Source organism: Tubulanus polymorphus, chromosome 1 (genome assembly GCF_964204645.1).
Source record: "Tubulanus polymorphus chromosome 1, tnTubPoly1.2, whole genome shotgun sequence".
NCBI classification, from domain to species: Eukaryota; Metazoa; Nemertea; class Palaeonemertea; order Tubulaniformes; family Tubulanidae; genus Tubulanus; species Tubulanus polymorphus.
In genome coordinates, this window is record NC_134025.1 from 1,001,342 (window position 1) to 1,029,114 (window position 27,773).

Below are 27,773 nucleotides of genomic sequence, written 5' to 3' on the forward strand. Positions count from 1 at the left end.
ATTCGTGTCGCATAAAACCGTCGAATTTATCGACAAAGTGTAATTTTACAGATTAACGTTATACTTAAAGTGTCTCTGGATCCGCACGAAACATTTTATATTTCCTGTTGTCTAATTATTCTATCGTTAAAACCAATACTTTTCCACCGCTAGAGTTAAACAAAGAATTTATGCAAATACCTCTCAATGTTATATATATATATATATATATATATATATATATATATATATATATAGGAAAGAAACAACAAAATCCAATCGGGCAATTAATCTAAATATGACGGGTTATTTATTTACAGATTAAGGACCCTTTCCATGTCCGCAATTATACTGCGAACTCCTAAAAACCACAATGGTGCCTTTACGAAATTCACTGGTTGATTTTGACCTTGAAATATGATATTATCACTTTTATCAATCGTCCTCTTATCTAACCGATTTCTATAATCTGTTGCCCTTTACAAACCCATCACATCTGCCGAAAAGGCGAAGATTTTAGGAAAAGATCGCGGCTCCGCTTCTTGTTGAAAAGGGCACCATTTTTGCTATTTGCACCAAAAGGCCACTCACACGCGATATGATATTCACACAAACTTTTTACAATTTTTAGTCTTTTTCATGCCTTTTTACCTAAATGAAGACCAGCTTTAGAAAAGTCCTGACAAAAAAAGGGTTTGTTTCTTTTTGCTTTAAACGGAGTTCAATACAGTTTGAATTAAAACCCTAACGTAAACTCAACGCAACGTTATGAAAAACACCTTAAGTGCCGTAGAGCGGGAAGAGTGTTTGGAGCTAATGCGGGAAATCCCTTGCGGTCAAGGCTGTTGACATTTACGTATCAGATTGAAGGTCATTCGTTATCTACGTGTTGCGTATGGGTGACATTTTCAAGTTTTCCGATATAGATAAAAGTAAACCCTTGTTGGACCCAGATTTCTTAAAACATATTCCAGGCAGGCCGCTGAGCTTATAATTATGGAGAAAAATATTAATCAAACGAATCAAGAAATAATGAACTTCTGTACAAAGAAAAAATACCAAATGATTTCCGAGATAATAGACCTATAAATAGGTCTTTAATCGCATATATATATATCTAACGCTTGGTTGCGAAATTCTTTCAATGAATCAAGGTTGAATATCGTTTTTGTCGCATATATTTTTATGACTTTTTGATTGACGATCATTTCTTAAAGCCGTTTTTTTCTTTACCACACAAGGAATGAAGCTGTCACTTGATGTCCTCACAGATAGATAGATAGATAGATAGATATATACAAATAGCTGCGGGGGTTTTTAGTATAAAACTGTACAGTCACATCGAATTCAGTTGTGTATATATGTCGGGTGTAGGATGTTGGATTGAGAGAGATCGTTATATTTCAGAAAGAGTATCGCGGTATGTACACAGCGGTGCGTGGTGCCACAAAGAGCGCGCAGTATTTGCGCGTCTCGCGCCATTAGACCGAACGCTGATGAAAACAGTGCGTAATATTAACGATCTTACCTGAGCCTTAAACGCAGAAATTCAACTCCTTTCAATTGACGGCTGGTAGGGCCCGGTTGTCCGGCGATGGTGGTTGGTTCAATCGAGTAGGTTATCGTTAGAACTGGTAGAATATGTCGCTGTATATAGTCAAACCACCAGGCCCGAATTGTGTACGGCGGTGCGCTTGCCTATTGATCGCTGTAAACATCGACAACAGCACTAGCCAATCAAAATTCGCCTTCCTCTGATAAACTATGCAGCTCTGGTAGCGTACGTGACTCATTATATAAGCGATATGTACTGAACAGGCGAGTTTCGGTTTGACACGACTGTACTACCGATATTCTCCGCGGCCGTCCTTTTCCCTGTGGCGGATCGGGGCGAAATGTTGCAATATCCCGAGGAAGGACGCTATTGACGGGCTGATATTATCTTTCAAAAACTCACAACCAGCGATGAAACGATTACCATAGATTCTATTTTCCTGATATTTCCAGACGTTTTGACTTGTTCCTATTTTCCGCGTTGAAATCATTTTGAATAAACTCTGAACATGGGACGACGTGATCATCTCTCATAAACTTCAGCTGAATATTGTGATTTGTTTATTAAACCCCATCGCAACAAACCCTTCGAAAATAATGATACATTTTTTAAGTAGAAATCAATTATAATCGTTTCATTTACAGTAAAGTTTCGTTATCAGCAAATGGAAAAGCAATATCTTACACTTCATTTTAATTCTCTGACCACAGTTTTAATTATCTAAAGTCAATTATTGGTTCGGATTCAAACTTGTTGCGCAATTAGTAAATTGAAGTTGAATAATTCACGATGTCGTACCGTATTCATAGTTGGCACGTTTTATTTTCGATTTTTTTTTGTCAATTTTGTTATTGAAAAATATTGTTTCGCTCAACGCAAAAGGACGCAGCGCAATTAGACAAAACTATCGTGAAATAAAAGCATTGAAAAGGAAAAACAAAAACGTATGATTGAGCGAAACCGACCGAGTGGATTATTTATTGGAAATCGGAAAGTTGGTTTGAAACGTAGAATAGTCTGTAAATTCAGACACGGAGAATATATAACAGAATTAAAACCCACTTTATTCTAATTCAAAAGATTGAAAGTAAAATTTAGTTATAATTAATTACATCAGCAATTAGAACCGCTTTGCGAAGATGTCGTGTACTGGTTTGTGTCTCCAGTGCTGATGATCTGTAGTATAGCTACAATTAGTTTATTTACTCCACAATTATACAATTGCACAGAGAACAAAATTATTTTACAATATACATTGCAACATTGGAAATGTATTAAACATTTGCGTATATACAACGCCAGTTTTTTTAAGGGTTTGGCAATTTGAGTTGAACAAATCAAACAACTTTACGTTATTGGGGAATCTCCGGGATGAATCTAGCTCTGGATTCCTGGAAGTACGGGCAGACGAGTAAAACGTGATATTCATATTGCTCTAGGATTTCGGAATTTAATTCGTTAAATCAAAAACTAATTCTTGATGAATGAATTTCGTTTTGAATTTTTATAAAGTGGGTTTCAATCTTACTACTCCACATCTGAACGGGCTAGGAGATGTAATCACCATCGGTTACTGTGGTTATCCGGATAATTTAGGGCCCGGTTTTACAGACTGGTCCCAGGGGTCTAGGTTAAAGATGATACTAATCTCAGATTAATCGGGTCCTGGATGAAAGTTTGCGCGTGCAACAGTTGACCATGAAATCCAGCGAGAAATTGCGTGTTTTATTCCCTACGTAGAAACTTCAAAGTGAAACGGAATAATTTTACAATTGAAATAAAATCCAACTCTTTTTACAAATGCAATGGATATTTCTGTAAAAGATAAATCATTTCGAACAAATACACGAGCTTTGATGAAATAAGGAAAAATCGAAATTTTCAAGTATCGTGTTCAGTCATTATCGACATTTAAAAAGACGATCAGTTCGAAATTCAGGGAATTTGCTTGCATAGAAGAAAAACGCTGGCTGGTTTAGTTCTGGTTGATACTACCAGGCGGCGATGCTTGTTCTATTAGATGTGGTTCGGCTAGCGTGTCTTGGGAGAAACAATCTCAGATATCCGCCATGATTACGCATGTAATATTGTTTTATGTGACATTATATCATGATCACAGTATTTAAGATGCGTCAAAGCTTTTTGCCGAAATATAACTTACATGTTTAGGAAAAAGGACATTGCCGCATATTTTTGTCAAATAGAAAAAGATCTAAAATCTCATTTGTTATTTGGAATGTGTTATTTTTTGCGCGCTCTATGTAATTCATAAAAGATCACTTTGATCACTTTCGTGACGATAAATACATTGAAAATTTGTCGCGTGACAAAAAAAAATATCAGGCCCGGCCGGGGGTCGAACCCGGGATCTTCGGTTTACGAGACCGACGCCTTACCACTTGGCCACCGAGCCACTCTGACAACCTGCGAATGTAATTTAGTATATAAACCAATGTACTACGCACACAACGCGCGCGGATCAATGGTTTGTACACGACTGTATGGCCGCGTATAAGATGATTTTTACTCAAAGTTGTTGTTTTTCTGTCCATCAAGATATATGTAATTTCAGAAATTAGATTTACGAGTAACATTTCATAGGTATTATGATATTTTTGTAACACGTCCTGTAACGATGATGGCGGATACATGGCGTCGGTGTGAAAAGGTCAAATTCCCATGGCGATGTTTGTGTGTGTACGTGACGCGGTCCAGGAGCGGCTAAACCGTATCTATCTAGCACACTACGAGTTATTGATAATTTCTCGGTAATTAGTAATGAATGGCATTGAGGAAGGGCAGTCAGTGTGCTGCGCCGTGCTCCGGGGGTACTTCACCCAATGAGTCCTGTAGCCTGAGACAGTAGTGTCGCCAAGTGATCTCCGTCGCTCTACGATCCTACTGTAACCACAAGGTTCTTGGAGAAGGTATCTCCTACACCTCTCGACCTTCACCTGGTTTCATAGAACCACGAACCTTCTAGTGCCTTTATTTCCGAGATAGAAAATTGCGGTTTTCAGGGTTTTTTAATTATTTCACGAGCAAGTGGTTCTTCATGCCGGTCCAACACAGAGGGGGGGGGGTGGCGCCGATCGAGGTTCTGAGAGTTCACCAATAACCTGTGAATTTAGTTCACTTTTCCAATGCCTAGGGTTCATCATGATTATGTTGTTGGCATTTTTTAATTTTCTCGGATTTTACGTGACTATTTTAAGGTTTGCCTATTTCCTGTCTCTCCGGCCTCGGCACGTTTATTATTGGATTACGGAGAATTGATAACTCAGTTATCAGAATATATGCACTCGTAACCGTTAGCGGTATTACAGTATCACTAGTGCGTATATAGTTTTTTTACGTCTGTCTCCTACTTCGTGTCACTAACCGCTGGATAACGCCATAATCATATCCATTATTGGTATGAACAACCAGGCCACGTGTCAACATGCGAGCTGTATATACTCGGTGTACACAAACAAGTTCACTTTAATCTTTACATACTCTTTTTATTTTATGACGTTAGTTTAAAGGCTTTATGAAGAATGTATACAATATTTGGCAGACAATCCATGTTTTTTTCATAGTCATGATTGAAAATAGGTTCGAACTTTAGGACCTAGGATCCGGTTTCATACAGTTCTACTGTTGTTTGACTATGGTTTGTGAACTGTGGACCCGGATCCCGGGTTTATTGTTTAGAAGTCGACTCTGTATTACAATCATTTGGAAAATACTTCAATTCAGTGGGTAAATGTAACCCGGAACTCAGGGGTTCCGATTTGTCGAACTGGGTCTAGGACTGTAGAATATGGCTCTTGAATAGTATAACTGGTTCCTAGTGTATTGTGTATCCCCGTGATATGACAATCACGTCCTCTTTATTAACATGTCTCATCATATTTCATGCTCTGAATAGATGATTTCATCGTAACAGATGTGTCGCATTGCCGAGTACACTATACATTAAAATACACTGGATCCAATGTCGGGAAAGCGACGAAACAATCTATGCAGTAAATTCCGCCTAACTAGGTTGACACTGTCACTGTAGGGAGTTTTATATTATCTCTGACTCTACGCGAACTTGATGGCTTCGAAAAGCCCCACAAATCGTGTAGATTGCTTGCTTTACCTGAAAGTGAGCCGCTCAAAAGTCACCTGACTCAGAAACCAGCAAATTTCCACGCGTATAATATATCTTACATCGATGTATTTTTTTAGTTTTTACAAGTATACGTGAAAATTTATCAGTTGTGATTTCGCGCACCTGCCACATACTTTCATATCGCCATCAACACGCGTTAAACTGATTCGTATTGACGATGATAACATTGAACGAGAGGTAATTCAACCTGATTAATCTACGTATCCTGGGCATCTCATTCAGAGTCCATAATCTCAACGAGAATCTTTTTGTGTTCTAATTTTGCTATTTTAAAACTAGCCTCGAATATCGCTGGGACGACAACACCGCAAATCCGCGATTTTCTGCCGAATGGCGACCATAAACGTCGGACCAGGCCCATCCGTGGGTCAAGTTCTTCGCCTGTGAAAATGTGTAATCAACTCACCTCACATGCCGCAGCATCGTTTTGGTAACGAGTGAGACTGCACTCTCTAATTAGGCCAAATTTGAATCGGGCGCCTTATGTCGACTAGTTCTACTGCGGCCTAGTGGTTGACGTACACGGCTGCCATGCTAGGGGTCCCTGTTCAGGTAGATTTTTGGAACAAGGGACGGTGATGTCTGGTCAAGTCCAAACCGACTGAGGGGAACTTATCGTGTAAGGTGGGACTCGACGTACATGTACTAAAAATGCAGTTACACCTTTCCAATATGCAGTCATTCTAATAGTGTACAACTTCCCACTGGTTATTTTCCCCCACGCTTGATATTTTCAGTCATTAAACTTTTTCTTTATTAATGTTGCAAAATATGTATGTCAAACATTATTGAAAAATCATTATTATTGTTACAGCATGAATATTGGAAACGCCATTCTTGTGATTGGGTGTATTTTCAGCGGCTCGTTCCTGGTCTTGTTCCAGCGTTATAAAATACAGTATTTTGACATTCAAAATATAACATACGCACTTTTTTCGCAAACTGATTTATTTCATGTTATCAATCTATATATCATTATAATTATTATCATTAGCGCAAACATTGGTTTAAAAGGATGGCATTTTGGCCTTTTAGGTAACAGGATATATCGTTCACTTTAACAAAACATGTCTTTAGTTGTATTCCCGACGAGCGCCTGCTATTGTTACAGTCTGTATGAAGATGATACTGTTTGTCCACATCAGAATTATCCTTGACTTCCTTCTCTTCTACTTTAGGACGTTTTACTGATTGCATAGAATCCTTATCGCTATCGGGAACACTTCCTTTCCGTTTGTTATTCAAACGATTACGCTTTTCTTGTTCGACTAAAGTTTTCAGTTTTAAAACGGACGAATTTTTTACTAAAAATGAATTTCGCTTTGAGATAGATGAGGTATGTTTGGGTTTAGTGTTTATGATGTCATCAGATCCAAGAGGTTCTGGTGATAGTTTTGGGGGTGACTTGTCAACATTGTCTCTATCACTGCTCAAACTCTTCTCAATTCGTTTCAATATGGGCATGACGTCACTGCCCCGATAACTGCGCTGATCAGTGCTGACGCGTAAAGCACCCAATGCCGCCATTGCTTCATTCTTGGAAATCGTCGGACATTCTAAACAGGCGCCTGAATGATCGATTATTATTTGTGGCACGGCGTCTTGTTGATTATCGGAACCGTCAGTAATATCGCGTTCTTCCACGTCTTGCACATGTTTTTCTATTTTCTCAGATTCACCACTATCCGTTCTGGTTGAAGGATATTCTTCATGTCCTACACCACTGTCCTCACTTCCATCGCGGCTTCGTCTCTTACGGGTGCCAGATGTTGAATCTAATTCTACTGGTTTTGCGATATCACCGATCAGACTTGTCATCTTTCGTTTGGTTACAGAACCAAACATACCCATTGATAAAGGTACAGCTGGTGTTTTAGATTTTTTTGTTATCTTGGGAGGACTTTGTTTCGTAGTTTTTGTTGACGGGTTCTGACGTATTTGTTTTTTTAGTTTCGTCCACGACATTGCCGTCATACCTTTCCCTAGCACGTCAGACCACGTACGAACAGCCGCCACTGGTTTCGGTTTAATCGCAACAAACTTCGACGTCTTATCTTTCGTTTTTGAGATATTTGACCACATTTTCAGTTTATCGTTGATCATTTCCCGATCCGCTTTAGAGAGCGTTGATTTTGCCGGAGAAATGCTCGGATTGGACTTTGACTGCGCGATAGGACTAGACACTTTCTGTTTAACGCTCAAGTCAACAGGAATCAGTTGTGAGGTGATTTTTCCCTCAACTTGAATCTGTTCTGCTGACACATTTTTCTCTGCAGAAATGTCTAATGTAGGCGAACGAGAAATGTCGTTATCTGTTTGAGTTGCCGATAGGCGCTGAACGTCAGAAAAATCTGTCACAACCACTGAAATGTTTTCACCTTTTTGCACCGCTGACGTATTTTTGTCGTCTGAGATTGTGTGAACCGTTGTATTTGCCGAAACGTTTACTACTGGGTCGGTCTTACTGGCTTCTTTCATTTTGTCAACCGCTACTGGCTCAATGTTTACTTGTTCAGCCGGGGAATCAGTAACTGGAGCAATCGCGGTATCTGATGTTATACACTGGCTACTTTTAACTGAATCAATAGCTGGAGCATTCGCGGTATCTGATGTTAAATACTGGCTACTTTTAACTGAATCAATAGCTGGAGCATTCGCGGTATCTGATGTTATACACTGACTACTTTTAACTGACTCAATAGCTGGAGCAATCGCGGTATCTGATGTTATATACTGGCTACTTTTAACTGAATCAATAGCTGGAGCAATCGCGGTATCTGATGTTATACACTGGTTACTTTTAACTGACTCAATAGCTGGAGCAATCGCGGTATCTGATGTTATAAACTGGCTACTTTTAACTGAATCAATAGCTGGAGCAATCGCGGTATCTGATGTTATACACTGGTTACTTTTAACTGACTCAATAGCTGCAGCAATCGCAGTATCTGAAGTAATACGCTGACTAGTAACTGTAGGAACAGTAGTATCTGAAGTTAATGCTTCGTTACTCGGTAATTCGCCCGTCTCATCCTGTATGGTATCCTTAGCTTCTACCTTATTCCGTAGTTGGTCGATTATTGAAGAAAGTCTGCTATTTTTAGATTTAGTTTGATGAGATTTCTTGGAGTTTAATATAGTTACGGTTGTCTGATTTCGTTTGATCTCCGATGCGGTTTTTTGGTTCGACTCGACTGTCGTTCCAGTGGAAGGTTTCCCAGGGAAGATGATTCCTGTAGATTTACTGTCCCCTGAATCATTCCACATTGCCTCTGCATCCTTTTGGCTGAATACGCTTTGTATCTTTAAAGAATGTTGATTTTCCGCTGTAGAATCCATTTTAGTAGCCGAATCGTGTAGACTTTCCGTTTTAGAAGCCGGATCGTGTCGACTTTGCGTTTTAGGAGCCGGATCGTGTCGGCTTTCCGTTTTAGAAGCCGGACCCTGTCGACTTTCCGTTTTAGGAGCCGGACCCTGTCGACTTTGCGTTTTAGGAGCCGGATCGTGTCGACTTTGCGTTTTAGAAGCCGGATCGTGTCGGCTTTCCGTTTTAGAAGCCGGATCGTGTCGACTTTGCGTTTTAGAAGCCGGATCGTGTCGACTTGCCGATACGGCGGTTGTCTTACGATAACCACAGTTATTCTGAACGTCAAGGACAGCCGCTTCTCTCGGTTTACTCAGGGCTGGACTATCATTAACGCCTACATTAAATTTCATTATATCATCAGATGCGCGCGCAGCGACCAAGTCAAGAAACATAGCGCCATCTATATGATCGAACTGTGAAATCCGTTCGAGCATAGCAACCAATGGTTTCCTTTGACGTAAAGTATGTTTAGCGCCCGGAGAACAAATCTCAGGGATTAACAGTGACGATATACTACATTCAATAGGAGTTTTCGGAATTTGGTTATCGGGCTTGACGCTAGGGGGCGGTAACGGTAAACTAAGATTACTGTTACGTTCACTAGATTTCGACGTTGTGATGCTATTATCAGTTATTTTCCCGCGGGGTGAAGGCCATTTCTTTGGTAGTATAAGTTTCTCTTTGGTTTTAGCCACTGGGTCTGGTGGTTTAGTTGGTGGAGATGATTTTCGGGACACCTTTCTTTGATCTTGTTCAGTTGACGTCGATGATCTGGGTATCGGTAACTTGTCTCCAGTCTGATACGGCTGCGGATAGTTCCGGTTACTCGTGAGAACAGTGGCTCCGACTGGCGGTGACACATTAATCGGAACCGGAACCAAGAAGTTCCCCGGTACCCCGTTCACAATTGCTGATACGGCTTGATACAGTTGTTGTTGCTGGTTTTTCGGGGCACTCATGATCTACAAAATACCACAGAAAAAAATGAAAGCATTGTATAAAATGAAATCCTACATGAACTGAAGTGCAAACAAGCTTTGCACGTAAATTGATATATTTAGATAATAGGACATGTGCGCAGTGGATTAACCGCGTATGTAGATTCAAATCGACAGCTACATCTATTGCAAATTGATTAGCTATCAGACTCTAACCTTTACAGCGTGCAACATGTGCCACGAAGGGGACAATATCGGTGGACAAACACCGTAAGCCAATGGACGACCTTTTGTAGTCTTCTATCAAACGTCAACGGTAAGACCTGCTGGTCAATGGGAACGACGTCACGAGCAAGGCCTGATCGAGTCATAAATAACAGTTTGGATAAATGCTTAATTCGTACACGTCATTTTAAATAGTTCGGTGCCATTGATTTGGAAAGGTGCCAAGATTCATGATTAGCCAATCAACAAAGAATCAGTGTACAGAATGTTGAACCCGATTATAAAATAACGTGAACTACAATAAAACGTGACTGTGAATTATGAAATAGTTTCTAACCTCATATACGCATTATTGAAGTATTCTATTTCCAAAAATATGAATAATTGTCCTTAAACTAGGACTTAAATATTGATTAGAAAAAATCATGGACCCTAAAAGTGAGTTCGAAGTTTTAATCATTAAACTAGTTTACATAATGCTTGGAGGATTACTCCAAGCATAATGCCAGTCAACTTCACAAAGGTCCTCTTCTTCTCTCCTTTTCTCTGTATAGAGTTATGAACCACCCTTTTCTCAGAGATCCCTCGCCTTTATACCCTATAACAACATGTTTATTAACGTGTAGCCTTAACATATATGAAATAAATATAGTGATTTGATTTTACCTCTGTCCGTCGTGCGGTGTTGGTTGTATATAAGTGTTTTCTGCTAAGTGAAATCCTTGAATGATAAAATGCTTTTAGAGCTGACGTACGTTCTATTCTAGAGTTTAGCGTCGCCCAAACATCTGTCTAGGTCGATATACACGTGACTGTTGCTACTAACGTGTCGACGTAAACGCGCTATACGATTGGCTAAATTGTGAACCAATCGCGTACGGGCGATGAGTCGTATTGTTTTTGATCGTGTTAGTATTTGCCGGATCCTGAGGCTCAAACACTTCCGGAAAATTACACCGTCGAATTCAAATAGTCAAAAATCAGGAGACTTAAAAGAAATAGATGAGCGCGACACTTTTGCTAGAATACCACACCCATCTCTATATCCCGATGACAGCCGATGACCCCAGGCTGTAAATCTCTTTATGAACTCTTAACCTGAGTATATTTAGTTATAGTCATATATATATATATATCTGTAGTGTATATCTACGGTTATAATATCGAATCAGTACTGTACCAGTCAATGTCAGGTGATCAGTCGTTTTATTGATTCATATATACACACGCGTATTATAATATGCATGGATTTGTTGAGAGGATTTTTCAACTGATTCATTAATTCCAAGTACTGCATTTAAACGAGCTGAATAGGAATCAATGCTTGGAATCTACCGCTTTCGGTTTTACCGTCAAAAATCACCAAATCACCTGAAAGCTTTCTACTTTGCACATATCTATTCAACCTTCAAAGTACTATTTGTCTTTAAGCTTATCCATACCAAATGTTGTATACATCTTTTGGATGAAATATGAGGAATACTTCGCGATATGACTAAGGGTGATATGCCCTGGGGTATCGGCGGAGTATGTCAAATACTAGACCCGCTAGTCAATCTCGAGGGCGGCCATTTTAGATTTATTTGATCAATGGTGGATTACGTGGCGTTATATTGACATTCTCGGCTGTGTACGTAGTTATGTACCGGTTATACGAATCAGTTTAGAACGAATCGACATGATTTCCGCTATAGTCTGCCTGACGGTATTCCAGATATTTGCAGAGGTCTACTGGCATGCACGCAATAGAGCGCCTACACACACTACCCATATTACGGTGCGGTTTTATAAACGCAACAGGATTGCACACCTAGTTACCATGGTTACAATGGTTGACGTCATAATGTACATACGGGTAACTCGGATGACGGCACCACGGGCGGTTAAAAAAAATCGGCGACGATTTATTCAACCGACTGCGCCGGAAATTCAATCACCTACTTTCAGGTTTATTCTGCTGAAACGAGCTAGAGTGGAGAAAAAAGACGAATTGCTTGGGCGTGTGTCTAGGAGTTTAAAAGGGGATGAGAAGAAGGTAGCTAAGCGACCAACGGCGTTCGTGGACAGCGAAAACAAGAATGGGAAAAACTCATTTCTATCAACTTGTTTGTTTTTCAGGGAACGGCGATTTCCCGGAAGGGTAGTCCACTAAAAAGGTCGAACCTCACAAACATTCCTGGCTGAGACGTCCCCCGATAGGACACCAGCTGGCACCGAAAAAAACTGTTTGAAGCAGGAAGAAACGAAGATACTTATTGAACGTGAGATAATTACCCTGTATGACTTCACCAAAAAAACCTGTGTCTGGATGTTTGGGTTGGTTACACTAGAGGCAGGAGGACATCAGTTTGGATAAAACCACTTCCAGGTTGAAGTAGACCTGAGTGAACCAGGCGGATAGGAGACAGGATCAATGATCCATGACCCAAATCCCAACAGCTGTTCGATCGAGGCTCAAGAGTTACGGGATATCTTTAATAGAGAAAATAGGCTAACTAACAATTACATCCAACAAGCGATCAATAGAATAAACCGCCAGTAAAAAGCATGAATAACAAAATACTCTCGTGTCAGAAAACGTGGCTGATACCATTCACCTTGACCTTTATGCAGATCTAATCATAATGCAAATCCATTAATCTATATACATGTACAAACAATACATACCATTTGAAAACCTGTTTCAGCTAGTGGACATCGACCACAGCACGCGGTCCTCTCCAATCAACAACTAGCATCGAGTGATACTGGACGTGACCGGCACGTACTGAAACGCACCAATCCGCGCCTACCTGCGTGTCACGTGACGTGTATTGTTTTGCGCTCGGGCCGCCGACTAGCACACGTGACGGGCCCTTATCGTCCACAGTTGCCATGGGAATACGTGTCGATTTGAAACAGGTGTTCCAGCGGCTGTTCATATACGACATCGCTCTTCAGATGATAATGTTGAAAAGTATGAAAATAGATCGTGGATGATGTATGATGTATGAACTAGAGTCATCGGCGAATAGATAACTATCATTGATGAAACATTCTGTTCATGGCGGTCATTAAAAACGAGTCCGACGTGGTGGTCTCGAAAATTCATGGTGAAATTTATTTCACCTCCACTTCCAAGTTCCAAATCTAAAATATAAATCGTTTTAGTGTTCATCTTCCAACCAAGCACGTATATATAAACTATAGTTTATATACGTCCATGTTCCAACCGAAGCATGTCGGAATACTATGATGAGATTGTCAATCTCTGAATCGTGAGATTCATGAGCTACAGAATATCATTCTCAAGCCTCAATTCGTTCCCTAGAGTTCTGTAGTGCGCTTGTGTGAGCCTCGATGGCTAACATCAAACGTTTATCCCTACAACGTTCCCCGAGTGTCCCAAAGTTCTTCATTGAAATAGAATAGTTGAAAAGCTCGTTCTTTCCCGATTAAACGAATTATATATCTTTATATGCTACTATTGCGCGCATTGATTTGAATAATTCTAAAATAAAAACTATTATCTTAGGTTTCCTGACATCCGATTAGTCTGCCTTAATCAATAACTTCGTTTTCTAATTCATGCGTCAACGGTAACTAATTATTTCTCTGCACCCCATAGCATTTAATATACGATGTGTTTTTCGCTAAACCAATTGTTAATGGTATAAAAGTGTTATCCTAACAGTTACGAGGTTTCTCCCACGACAAACTTTTATATAATTAACTGTAGGCTTATCAATTTATACGGTCGTTGAATTCTGTTGTTTTTTGTCTTTCTGATTGAATCGAAGGCACATCTAAAATGCGTTTTCATTGGAATCAAATCTGTACCTGATGCTCAGATACCAGGTAACATTATTCGTCTGTCATTCAGAGCCTGAAGGCTATGGAATCTACCGTAAAACATGTTCTTAAATATCCTTTGGAACTGAGAACAACGCATTGAGTGGCAACCGCCAGCTTTTGAAATCTGAAATTCAATTCTATCAATTTCTAACTCGGTTTCATCTCTAGCGATGGAACCCTAGCGCGATGCCTCAGGCGCGCTTACCATCGTAAACCTGATATAAATATATATGCTGAATTCATCAGAAAAACATCTGGAACCCGATTCAGGATAACATCCGGGAATTATCACTCTCATCTGCTTGTGAATATCGATCCGAATTTAAATATTGTTCACGACAAAAAACGATTGTAAGACACAAAACTTAGATGTAAATCAAAATCGGAACAAAATCTGAAAACCATGACACGCATCGTGGTAGGTTAGAGAAGGGCTTTGTAATGTTTAAAATATGAGGATATGAAAATATAGGCTAATAATGTTATGACTAATAAACATGAAAAAAAGCCACCGAAAAATGAACAATGACAACAAAGTGACGTTCAAATTATCTGTACTTCAAAGGAAAAAAGACTTGGATTATCAAAACAGAATAAGGCTAGATATATATCCTATTCGGTGCTCTGGTGGCTCAGCCCTTTTGTTTTTATCTTTTCTCAGCTCGCTTCCAAATAAGGGCTTTGTTTATATACTAATATATATGAGTCACAAAGCGATTTAGAGTCAGTGAACAAAGTTAGGGGTTCTGTGTACTAGAGGACAATGGGAGGGCACGTGTCAGGCGTCACATGCCTACACACGTCTCTCAATCGGGGTTCCGTCTACTTTCATCATCTCCCGGCTCCCCACCACCCAACTTCGCCAACCAGTTTGTCACAAACAAATACCTAGCGACTAAAGCTAATCTCGGTAATTTACGTTTCCATACAATCACCGGAATCGCTGTTACTGCGGGCCGTGAAAATAAGAATAGTTACTGTAACTGCCATGAAAAAATTGCGGCGGTCTTCAAATCTAAAAAAATGAAATCTTCACAAACATACATGGCAAAGAGGCAACTGGAAGCCGCAACAAAATATGCAGGTCCTACCGAGATTCGAACTCGGGCTACTGGATTCAAAGTCCAATGTGCTAACCACTACACCATAGGACCGCCGTGTCTTGCAAGGTGACATGATTTTGAAATGAAAATCAATACATACAATACGCGTCTCAATTGACGCGACAATCGATGCGAATTAAGCAGTGGTGACGACTGTGTTGACTTGGTAACAGTTCTCTCGTTTAGCAGTAGAAACGTTACGAAGACATACTACCCATGATAAGGCTATTAGTTACCAGGTCACACTGCCTGGAAGCAACATTTTTGAAGCAAAATTGAAATTACTGATCTATTAATACATTTCACTATGAATGTCAGAAATCAATCTTATCCAGTATATCAAATAAGCGATCGCCGAAGAAAGGTAAACATGAACTTTTGGCAAATACATTCACCTGACGATTAAAACATTTCAAATTAGAATTTCATTATTTCTAATCTTTATCATTGCACAGTGATATCGCGCAACGAAATAAACGGAAATATATCGCTAGTTACCGATATGTATTCAAAAATATTCCAGTTCGAATTCAAAAATATTACAAATGAAAAGTTCATCAGTTCTAACAATTCATTTAATTCTAAGAATTTATCTCAAAACGAGTTAAGAGTTCATTGCACGTTCAAATATGTTGCGGATTTATTGGATAGAATTGAAGAAATATCTTGAAAAATCGTCCAGTGAGGATTTTCACCTATTTTAACTCGGGGGATTTTTACAGGGGATTTTACCCACAACCTCACATAACCATTGGAAAAATAGCGTCGTTCAACAGTTCAAAGTCTCAACAACATCATCCGCGTTGAAATTATCAAACAATTACAACATACGTTCGTAATTTTATCACATGGACTACTCTTGTTTTGGGGTTTTGTCTTATCGACGATGTTCGAAAACTGACGGAGACGTTGATCGCATTGATTAAAGAGCGTATTTGGCACCAGGTGGCGCGAGTGTGTTGTGTATTATAATCGTTGATGTCTCGTACACAAAATGGAGGCGTATATCTCTACAGTGCATCGCCTTGGATTATCTATAATTTATCCGATTTGCGTCGGTAAGTACCTATCAAAAAACATTCTGTAATTTATATCGGATTTAAATACAACAAATGTTCATATTTGCGACTGGTTAGATTGTACCGTTTTCACGGATAAAGGGATTTTAATGTGTGCAGATTGTGTTCGCCCATTAAGACGTCTACGCGCACGATCCACCATAGCGCCGTACTACGGTAAACTCCGGCTCTATGTTTATATACTGAATTGCTCCAGGTGCCTACACATCGCAACGCATTTGACGTTAGTATGATTTGGAATTAGCACATACGGACTTATAATCTTACTTTTCTATAGGCGGTTTGATGATTAGGAGTTAAGGTATAGTTGACACATTCTGTAATTACCGAGTTATCTGTTTCTAGTTAAATGACACTATTGAACAATTGAATTCATTGATATTTTTGCGGAGAAAATATTGAAAAATGCTAACACGAGTAGGGACACACCGGTAGTCGATTGGTTTCAGTAGACAAGTGACTCTGTAATTAAATTGAAGAAAAAAACCACAATTATTATGAAAAACATAAGAAGAGAGTTGATGTTTCATTTCAATTCTATGAGCCATTTTAACATTTCATAGAATAAATGGCTCTCAAAACGTCACTTTTCTTAAAGTTTTTCTACATAATCGTCAGTTTACCGAGTCTGGAAGTGATGATTACTCGTCCTCTAATTAACAGGTAGTAAAATGTCGGGGCTTAATTTAACTAATGCGTGAAGATATGTCGTTCTGATGTTGTGCTGATGCTCGGTTTATGACCGCATTACGTGTTTTACATGTTGCCTGTTGCGGGCTTTTGTTTGCAAAATCACAGCATGGAAGCTTCGCATATGGGTGATAGATACTATTGACATGAAATGTGCTACATTTCACACGATGCCATTTCGCTGAGCTACTACTCATAGTGTTGTTGATCTTGATCTTGAAATAAGGCTGATTTCCCATCTTATCTATTTGATTCATACTGATTCGATGTGTCCCTTATAAACCCCACGCAGTCACAGGGGCTCGTATCAGAGTTGTAGGTCATGTAATAACGATAATCTGTTAATCCAATGTATATAGTATATATAAGATTATATATACTATATACATTGGATTAACAGGTTATCGTTTTTACAATACCTACAACTCTGATACGAGCCCCTGTGCACGCAGTCACACCTGCCGGGAACGAGAAACGGGGGTTTTATTTCGTAAACAGCAATTGAAGTAGAGATATAGTTGGATGGTCTTACATATGGTTGGATTTACTGAATTTTATGTCAAAATCGGAATTTTCGCTTGTATATAAAAACATGACGGTAATAATGACGAATTAGCGTTAAACCATTCTCTGTGAAACACCCGTCCCTCGATATTGTGCAGAATCGTGTCAAATATTTCATAGTTTCAAGATTTCAATATGTAAATGATAATTTTAATAAAAATCGGTCTCCCCTGTCGCGCAGTTCAGATAAGTGTACTGCGTGTCTGGTTCCACGCAGCAGCACCGGCTGTATATACACACACACATATATATATATATATATATATATATATATATATATATATATATATATATATATATATATATATATATATATATATATATAGAGAGAGAGAGGGAGGTGGTCGTTCGATGGTACTTTAGGTCTCAAGTGTTAGAGAATCATTATAGAATGACGTATGACTCTATATTGTGTCGCGTCAGGCTGAAATCCATATGGATATCTAGCCGTAACTGCCTCTCTGCCTAACCAAAATATATCAGACATAAACTCTTTGTTAGCTGTTCGTATGTTATATATATATATATATATATATATATATATATATATATATATATATATATATATATATATATATATATATATATATATATATATATATATATATATAGAGAGAGAGAGAGAGAGAGAGAGCCTGTAGCTATGATATATAGTACCTGCATATTATAAATGTATTTATCATGACACGATATGATATCAGTATCACATTGCTGTTTGAATTCATCGCCCGGGGTCATTTATTGCATCGCTAGTCTAGACACCAAGCATACGGTATTCGAAAAACGCCTAATGAAAAACACCGAATCGGAAAACGCATAACGCCTAATTCATAGTAACATCCAAGAAATTGACCTAAATCCCTACGTGAACTATGTACGCAACGCTACATAGTTCACGTCGGAGTGCGTGGAGCGCCGCCTATTCCATCTTCGTTTCTACTGTCTTTGGTTACACAGGCTTATCTGTGTTATTATTTCATATTAAGACAGAGTATTATGATTATAAAAGACATCATATTTTTTATATGGAACATAAAGTTTATTATTTTTTGTACAAGGAAGTTCAGGGGCTGGACATTATTTAGTCTCTCATTGGTTCGGTAGGTTCACATTAGCGTGGTTGTGAACAGTTTGAGGATAATTTTGAGAAAGGCTATTTTATCAGTCTTTGTGTGCGTTGTACGAGCGTAGGTTGTACCATATTTATGCATTCCGGTTTCAAAATTCAAGAAAGCCGGTTTATAACCGCGGCGTTTGTTTTCGCGTTATCATAGAAGTGTAAACTGTTTCAGTTTACACTTCTATGGCGTTATGTAATTAATTGCTTGCACGGCGGACATTCTATCATCATCCTATAATGAAGTTTATTAGAGTAGTAGTCTCGTTTCGTGAAGCGTAAAACACATGTATTTTCAAACTGTTCCGTTGATGAGTTGGATTGTGAGTCTCAGTAGATGGTGCAATTACGAAATTAGGTCATTTTCTAGGAATTAGGCGTTATGCGTTTTCCGATTCGGTGTATTTCATTAGGCGTTTTTCGAATACCGCCAAGCATATATCACGTATATGCTGATAGAATTAGAGATATGCGCCTCGTGTAAAATTGCGTTGTGTTGTGTAACATATTGATATCATTTTTATATTTGTTCAGATACATAGGAATATAAATTGGAAGATACTATGAAACACTTTGAGTACGTGTTTGAAGATCCCAAAGAATAAAGACTGGAATGTTTCCTTGAGCTGATGTTTTATTCAATGTTTCAACTATTTCCCCCCGAAGATGACTATTCATAGGAAATAGTGAAAACGTCTGAATAAACTACTAGCCCAGGGAAACATTTCAGACTTTATTTTTCATTCCTAGTGTGAGATCTTATATTATTAATCTAGGATGCCTTCATCGTTACAACTTAGAACACGGGCTCAGAGTGTTTCATCAATGGTTGATTCATAGATAATGAATGATTCAAACAACGACCTATATTATCATCGATATCGGGATTTTTATATTACAGGGAAGTGTTCTTCAAACGAAAAGCCACAATGAATACGTTTAAAGTTGTTTTGATCTTAAAATAGGGATTGTCCCCATTATTTATTTATTTGGCTAGTAAATTTTGTTTGATTTTTTGATTGAGTGTCCCTTACAGACCCACCACACCTGCCTGGAGCGAAACAGGGGGTTTGAAGTTGTTTTAGCCGCAGGCTCTTCCTGCATTTGAAATATAGATTATCTGAAAAGATATATATCAATATTATGAAACATTTTTGGATATGCTGAATCAGTAATGATCAGATCGGCAATTGTATCGTAATAAATAATGTGTATATTCCTATTTTTCAGATGCTGCCGTCTTACAGCATTGATCGACCGTCTTGTCAAGCAAAATCCGCTGGAAGAGACCAATATCCTTATCATAGTCGCAATCAGCAAGGAATCCCCGGTGATCTGTACCAGCTACAACCACAGACCAGTGACGTCTACGGATTACAACATATAAACATTAATCCCGGTCATTTCAGAAGTCATCGTACTTCTTTCTTCCCTTCTGCTAGCGGGGATAGTGGTCTATTCGGAGAAACCGCGCCGCATCATCGACATCAACAACAAATCTATACTCATCTGGACTTTATAAATCCCGGTTATAATTACTGCAGTGAAGTGAATTTACATCATCCGAGATCCTACATTCATCAGAGTACACTCGGTGTTTGGCCGCCGAGATCGATTTATAACGAAACTCCCGCGCTCAGTCGTGCGATGGATGGATCGATTCCTAGATCGGACGAGCAGATGAGTTCAGACGGTCGTATCATTTCGACCAGTTCGCCGCACAAGCGAGTTCATAACGAGCAACAAATGGAAAATGTCGGTGATATGAGCTACAAGCGACCACGCGTATCAACCCTCGTTCAAAATATTCCGCTTCCTCCTGAGAATATCGATACTGCTGATCAGCGACGAGGACGTCGAGGGGGAGAATATGAAGTATTAGATCTTTCTGTAAGATGTTCTCCACCGGAATCACATCATCCTGATTATTACGCTGCTGCTGCTGCTGCTATTCATAAGTTAGATCTAGATCCTCCGATGCACGGGTATAGTGGAACTCCTGTGTATAGTTACAGGTCCAGTCAGAGCTCGTCTTCGAGTCAACCTGTTATCCCCGACCAGACGTATCAACCAGCGACTCACCGGGTATCGTCCCAAAGTGTTAGAAGTCCAATCGCACCAGAACCAGAATACCGACAAACGCACCAGCAACATCAGCCTACTAATAATACAGGTAGCCCTGGAAATCAAAGGTGTGATGCTAAACCTGCAGATAGTAAAGTCAATACTGACGATGCAGCTATGTATTTGACAAAAGAGTTGGAAGATATTGATTTTACAACTATGAAGACCACAGAAAGTAGTTCAACTGAATCGACTGAGTCACTTACACGTGATGAGGATGTTAATAGGGAAACACCAGCTGAAACAAGCGAAGAAATAAGAGAAACGGAGAAACAGGAAAACGAACAAGAAACTGCTGCAGACAGCGGGGAGATAAATGAAACACAAACTGATGAAAAATTATCAGTTGAAACAGAACGGGATAAATGTAATACACCGTTAATTGATGAAAGAGATGAAGATAACGCTACTAGTGGACTGGCTGAAATAAACAATGAACGTTGTGACACCCCGTGCTTAGATGAAATGACCTACGTCGAACAAAACCTTCAACTAGCGACACCGCCTTGTGAAGAGGTTCCAGCTAGCCCTGTATCTGATCAACAGCAGCCAGTAACTAATGTATCGAACGATGATGCAGTTGAGACAATCAGTGAAAATCAACTTCAAGATGCTGATAATCGTGAAAATGAAAAACAGTATAATGACATGATCCCTGTTACAGTTCTAGAAGAAACGGTTTCAGAAGAAGAAGTCCAAACAACTTCAACATCCTTAGATGAAGATGATGTTCCTAGAAGTTCAGCTTCGTCATTGGAAGTAGAGGCCGCGTGTAACGCGCTCATTGATCACCTTCAAAACGAACCTTCACATTTTGAAGAAATTGTCGTTGAAAACGTTGTAACTGATGATATACCCGTGTTGGAAGTTGGCGAGGTTAAAGTCGAAGAAGCGATTGAAGTTGCAGAAGTAAAAGTTGAAGAAGCCATGGAAGTCGCCGAGTATGAAGTCCCACTGGATACGAATAAGACGCACGAAGAATCTACGGAAGTGATATCGACTGTGTTATGCACATATCCGGACACAAGTGGCCATACCAGCAGGGAACACACGAAACCTCCTGAGCTTTTAATGGTTGACCCGAGGCTCTTAATTGAAGTAGAGTCACCTGTTACTATCATGGTACGATCAACTGAAGTTATTACTCACGATGTAGCAAGCGAAGCACTTGAACAACGTGACGTTTGCGATGTTTCACAAACTGGTAATGTCGAAGTTACAACGTCTGTAGAGGAAGTTACTGCTGTGGCTGAAGTTGGGGTAAAACCTGTTGATGATACAAACAGCGATGATGCTGCTCAAAAAGTACACCAGGAAACTGAAGTTCGTCTTACAGATGTCCCAACGGTTGAGATGAAAGTCTCTGTAGAATCTATACAAGAAAATAGTGAATCATCTATGGATAAGAGTCCCATCATCGAATCATCCACTGATAATGACGTTGACGTAACAGAAAGAAACATCGCTGACGACTCTCAGATGACAGAAACAAATGACCACGATCTCTCTAGCAACAAAGATGTCAATGAACTTCGGCCAAATGATGACGAAAAATCGACAGATGATACAGAACCTCTTCCTTCTGAATCCGAGACGACCCCAAGGTTGGATGATAAAGCTGATGATATCTCAGTGGCGAGCGAGAGAGAAACAGCAGATACGGAACAATCTCCCAGTGATCAACAGGATGTCATTCAACCTTCCGCTGTCTCTGCTGTGGTTGAAAATGCAATGGATACATCAGAAGCTCCAGACCTGAAGTGCAGTCCTCAACCATCACAATCCAATGACGCGACAACATTACAAACCGATAAGGAAGACCTGGGTAGTCTTCCTATTGTGCAGTTAGCTATGAAATCTGCTGAAGAGTTTACTCAGATGGACGCTGAAAAGCAAAAGTCTCTGGAAGCTGCGAGAGCATCTGTTGAAACTATATCCGATGATTCAGGTAGTAATGTAGTCCCAGAAGATGTTTGTGTTTCGGAAGCTATGCATGAGTTGTGTAGTGATGATCAGCCACCAGATATCACTCCTGACCAACCGGAAAATTTCTGCGACACGCCTCCCGAAGAGTTAGCGCCAATTGATAATCTACAGAAACCTTCAACATCCGAACAAAGCGCGCCATCCGTCGAACAGAATGTTGATCCGCCTACGTTGGACTTCATCGCTTTATCCGAAGCTTTTGGACTCCCGACACAGAGTGACGTTACCAGTAGAGTAAGTCCCGACGATTCAGGACCACCGAGTCTAATTCCTATAAAGGAGGTTGACGAAAACAGCGCCATTGAAACTAATGACGCTGACGCTGATATTGGGAATACAGAAATGGAAACCGGTGATGATGATGAGTTTGGCCCGAGTGCCATTATCTTAGATTATAATACGTGGTGCCAGTTGCATCCTAATAAAGATACGGCCGCTGCTGAAGAAGAAGAAACTCCTACGAATTCATTTGCTAGTGATTTGATCGCGGCTTACGACGGAGCCGATATTGACCAGTTGAAAGACGCGCGCACACACGAGGCATTATCCGCTTTAGATCGTCTATCAGAACAGTTAGCCGCCCGTGAAACTGTATTGGCCGCTGAAGGAATCGGGAAAACTCGAAAACCAAGACGTAAACGCCGTAAATCTCCATACACGAAGAAGCCGAGATATCCACCTCAGCCGAGAGTCGGACCTAAGCGTAAAGTCAATAAAAAGAGTGGACTCGAGCGGCTTCACCAAGAGCTGAATATGGATCTAGTTTTCTACGCTCACGAGAATAGCGAGGATGAAGAAGTTGAGGAGCCTCAGAATGAGCCCCAGAATGAGCCCGAGAATGAGGAGACGATAGATGAGTCGACATACAAAGCAGCCGAATCACATCAACACAGCGGTGGCCGCCATACTAGAAGATCGTGTGAATTGTGCAAGGTTAAACGTCGAATCATGCACGGGTCGTTTAAACGCCTTATTAAACGAGATTATTCCGAGAAAAGCCCAACTAAAACTTCACCGAAACCCGAAAACAAGACGGAAGAAACGGCAGTGGTTCCGCTTTCCGTAGAGGTGGGAGACGAACAAGTTGAGCCCGAGAACGACACAACTCCAGTAAAATCCTGTAAGATTAACGTGAATGATTTATCGCCAGTTATGAATGGTAAAAACACTGTGAATATTGATGATCTGCCGCTTACTGTTAGCAAGAAAACATTCGTTAAACGTAAACGAGGACGTCGATCGAAGAAGAAGGTGACGTTCAGTCTTACAGAGGCAGCAGAGTCGCCGGCTGCGCCCAGTATGCCATCGAAAGATAAGATAACGACTGGAATTGCGAGATTCAAAGAGAAAATCAAAGGTCTCAAACCGAAATCGTTACAAAAACCGAAAAGTGGGGATAAGAAAAAGAAAGTGGAAAAGGTAGATGTGGCTGTTGGTCCCGATGAACCGATGACTTACCTGCCGCCTAAACATACCCAGCAAATCTATAGCAGCCGCGGTTATAAAGTGAAATCGAAAGGGCGAAGTAAGCGCAGGAGAACGAAGGAGAATCTGTGCTGGTTTGATTACGATGAAAGAGTCCACAAACGATTACTGAAACGCGTCGATCCAACACTGGCTGAAGGCACACCACCGCACATCGAAATTACACCCGATCTATATCTGGACGACATCGAACCGCATTCGAGTAACCAGGAGAGGAGTACTTATAATCAGAAATCGCGCGCGGGAGGAAAACATAAACATTCTAGAGACAGACCTACAGTCGGTAGTTCTCCGACTTCGACCGATAGAAGTATGGACGTGTTCACTTTCAGAGATGACGAAATAATCACAAATGCATTTCCATCACCACCGCATTCTCCTACCCAGCAGCAAACGAGGGAGAATCGTGCAGCGCGAGATGACGTTTCCGACAACTTACCACGACCGACCAGATTATTACAGCCTAAAAAGAAACGACGGGTGATTGAAGCAGCAGCTGGTGCGCCAGTTAGTAGAGATATAGAAACGGATGAAATTCACGAAGATCCGGTAATAATGTCAGATGAGGCTAGAACTGCGCTTACAGCAGCAGTGTTAGATATCCGTCCCGCACACCGTGCTCAAATCAAGAGACAATTCAAATTTAGAGAAAGACTTACCTATAGTAAGTACAAAAAGGACAGTAAGATCCACAGTCACCAGGAGGAGAGGGTAATGAGACTGAAAAAACAACTCCAATCACAAATGATTAATTTGAACCGGATCAAAGTCCGCGAGGATAAACGACGCATTCCGAAATCCGTAAAGCATTTACTATCGCAGGAAGATGATGAAAATGATGACGATGACGATGACGATGATTATGAAGATGATGTCGGATCGTACGAATATGACGATAACGTTCACCTCGGCTCAATTGATGAAGATGCCGAAGCGATACATGACAATTTAGCGAAGCAAGAGACCGACGATGAAACTGACGATGAGAATGACGATGAAATCGAAGATGAAAATGGCACACGTGCAACGGTAGATGATTTAGTGGAATTTGAAGAGTGTCCACCCGAGGAAGGTGTCGACGACCGAGTAGCGGCTGAACACGCTTTAAAATTCAGACGTAAACGCGATAAACCTGTCAAACAATACGACATTAAACTATTCGAACCAATCTAACTTTTCGTGTGCTACTGTAGTACTAGTCCTCGTATCGTAGTACAACGAGAAAGTACTATTGTAGTACTAGTCCTTTTAAGAAAAGCACCAGTCCTGGTATCGTTTTAACAGAAAGAAAGGTGTGCCTTGTATCAACACATGATCGCAATGTAGTTTTTAACCTGTGCCAGTTGCAATCCATATGAAATGATGAAACTCATCCTTTTTCGGACTGTATATGGTATTTTTGATTGTGGAGAATTTGTGGATGATTTAGAAGTATCCCACCACCAATCCAAGCACCGACCTAGTGATCATTTCGATATTGATTGAGAAAGCCATCTTATTTCTGTAAATGTCTAACTTATAATGCCAATATTAATACTGTATTTATCTAAGTCAACCTTCCCGAGAAGTACCGGATATTTTTGATGACGATACCGATGACTTTCAATCAATGTGCGTGTTAGCACAATACAATGTACGTTCTGTTGTCTTTTAAAGAGAATATTGTACACATGAATTTAGTGTTTGAAGTGTATGTGTTTAATTATTATATATTGTATCGATATTCTAAATTTACGTTTTGTACTTAAAGAAAAAATGTACGACATTTCTGTAAAATGCCTCCTGTGTATGAAGGAATCACGGATGTGTAAATGAGAGGCTCTTATTCGGCCAGTCACAGTCACTTCTATTCTATTAGTGTACTTTGTGTAGCTGTTTGTTTGTTTGTTTGTTTGTGTCAAAATGTGAGACACAGTTGTGTCACAATCACGATTTTTAAAACCCGAACCACAGCAGACTCTATCTTATAGTCGATATACTATATGTATTACTTCAGTCGTAAAGTCTGCTGTTTCGGATATTTATGAATTTTTTGTTTGTTTTGATTTAAACTTTTACTGTCTTTGCATGATTAATAAACATAAAATGTTTTATGGCAGCACTGAAACAAGTGCGTGGATTTTTGTACCGCAACCTTTAATTTTATGATCTGAAACAGTTATCAATTAGTTTTTAATTGCGAATCTAATTATGTGCATGATTTCGAATATTTTATTCGTGGTGCTTGAAATTGTATTGGAATAATTGAGTGGATATTTAGTCTTTTATGTTACGTGCTGTTATTTGAGTCAACTTGATCCGGGTAACCATTGATGAATTACAACGAAGTCAGATTTTTCAAAAATTGCATTTTCTTAGTATTGGAAAAATGTATCTGGATTGAAGAAAGTCTTGGTCAGTGCTATACAAATGTATGAAAGAACGCGGTTAGTTTTTTTGTAAATGTTTAAAGTTTGTGATAATGTTTTAATTTTGTTTGTTTTGTATTTTGTAACTATAATGTATGAAATAATGAAGCAAATTTTATCTCGGTTTTAACGGACTTTTCAAAATCGTATTAGGCAGGTTTCGGTCGAACGCTATTCCGGTTTAGAAAATAGCAGTTCCGGATTACAAACTCTACCGGCCGCTTCTATCAAGTTTACAGATTGCTATCCCGGAATAGGTCGAAACGAATGCATCAGAAGAGAAGTTCAGAATCGGTAGAGACCAATCGAAACCAGCCTAAGAATCGGTGGTTTGTACCTGAGCATTCATATGAAGTGTAACTGAAGGATATCATTCCAAAATTTAAGTTTAATATTAACAATACGGAAGTAGTTAATGATCGCTGAATTATCATTTAACCTACTTATTCTATGTACATTAATAAAATAAATCATTGATTGGAAACATTCTGTAAAATAAAGTCATTTCTACAATAAATAAAAAACCGCTGTGTACATTTACATCGAAAACAACCCGACTAGTCAGTGTAGTTTCTTCGTTCATTTCGGTGCAATGGAGGACATGCCCTGCTGACGTCACTCGGCTGACAAGTCGTATAGTCAGCAGTTCAAGTTTCATCGCTGCGCATGACCATGACGTCACGAGGTAATCTCTTCATGTTATGATCGAACTCGAGCTCCGTGAAGGTTATTGAACCTGAACCAGTCCTGTACACTCCCTCGTGGTCCACAGTGAAATAGAAGCAATATTTGTTAACGTCAAATGAAATGCTTGCGCGTTTATGTCTATTCATATCCTAGGATACAAGTTCTTCTAACTGAAGTATTTAATCCATTGCAGAGGATACATTTGTTCCAGGGTCGACGTCGTCCACGTATCGAGAACCTGGGGTATATACGGATTTGTGATAGACAACGTCTCCACCCAGTCCATTACCCAAATCATTTTATAATAATTATATGATACTCGACAAAGCATTCACACCGCATTTTCTTCGAATCCGATTCCAACATGATGACGTCACGTCATAATTTTAATTATTTTGAAGATCAGCAGCAAAATAAATGTTTAACCAGACCGATAACTGTTCAACCAATCCCATCAATTTGATAAGAAA

The 27,773-nt window shown here is 39.7% G+C and overlaps 2 protein-coding genes and 2 non-coding genes across 7 annotated transcripts; 1 reads left to right on the forward strand and 3 right to left on the reverse strand.

The window, feature by feature from the left end:
* Window positions 1–3,875: 3,875 nt before the first annotated feature.
* Trnat-cgu (transfer RNA threonine (anticodon CGU)) lies at window positions 3,876–3,947 on the reverse strand. The gene has a single exon. It is a non-coding gene; the product is annotated as a tRNA-Thr (tRNA).
* Window positions 3,948–6,015: 2,068 nt separating this feature from the next.
* LOC141910837 (uncharacterized) lies at window positions 6,016–11,039 on the reverse strand. 2 transcript variants are annotated; one of them, XM_074801691.1, is made up of 2 exons: window positions 10,893–11,039; window positions 6,016–10,025 (listed from the first exon to the last, which is right to left on the reverse strand). In XM_074801691.1, exon 2 carries the CDS (start codon window positions 10,020–10,022, stop codon window positions 6,687–6,689), a length of 3,336 nt encoding a protein of 1,111 aa, XP_074657792.1. In that variant the 5' UTR covers window positions 10,023–10,025; window positions 10,893–11,039; the 3' UTR covers window positions 6,016–6,686. The 2 variants fall into 2 exon arrangements, with proteins under 2 accessions (XP_074657792.1, XP_074657785.1); XM_074801684.1 differs by lacking the exon at window positions 10,893–11,039 and adding an exon at window positions 10,218–10,870.
* Window positions 11,040–15,142: 4,103 nt separating this feature from the next.
* Window positions 15,143–15,214, reverse strand: Trnaq-uug (transfer RNA glutamine (anticodon UUG)). The gene has a single exon. It is a non-coding gene; the product is annotated as a tRNA-Gln (tRNA).
* Window positions 15,215–16,152: 938 nt separating this feature from the next.
* LOC141906540 (uncharacterized) lies at window positions 16,153–27,143 on the forward strand. 3 transcript variants are annotated; one of them, XM_074795897.1, is made up of 3 exons: window positions 16,153–16,221; window positions 16,520–16,543; window positions 19,844–27,143. In XM_074795897.1, the coding sequence occupies exon 3, from the start codon at window positions 19,844–19,846 to the stop codon at window positions 25,379–25,381; it is 5,538 nt and encodes a 1,845-aa protein (XP_074651998.1). In that variant the 5' UTR covers window positions 16,153–16,221; window positions 16,520–16,543; the 3' UTR covers window positions 25,382–27,143. The 3 variants fall into 3 exon arrangements, with proteins under 3 accessions (XP_074651998.1, XP_074651988.1, XP_074651979.1); XM_074795887.1 differs by lacking the exon at window positions 16,520–16,543 and having other exon boundaries at window positions 16,155–16,221; XM_074795878.1 differs by lacking the exon at window positions 16,153–16,221 and having other exon boundaries at window positions 16,474–16,543.
* The last annotated feature ends 630 nt before the right edge of the window (window positions 27,144–27,773 follow it).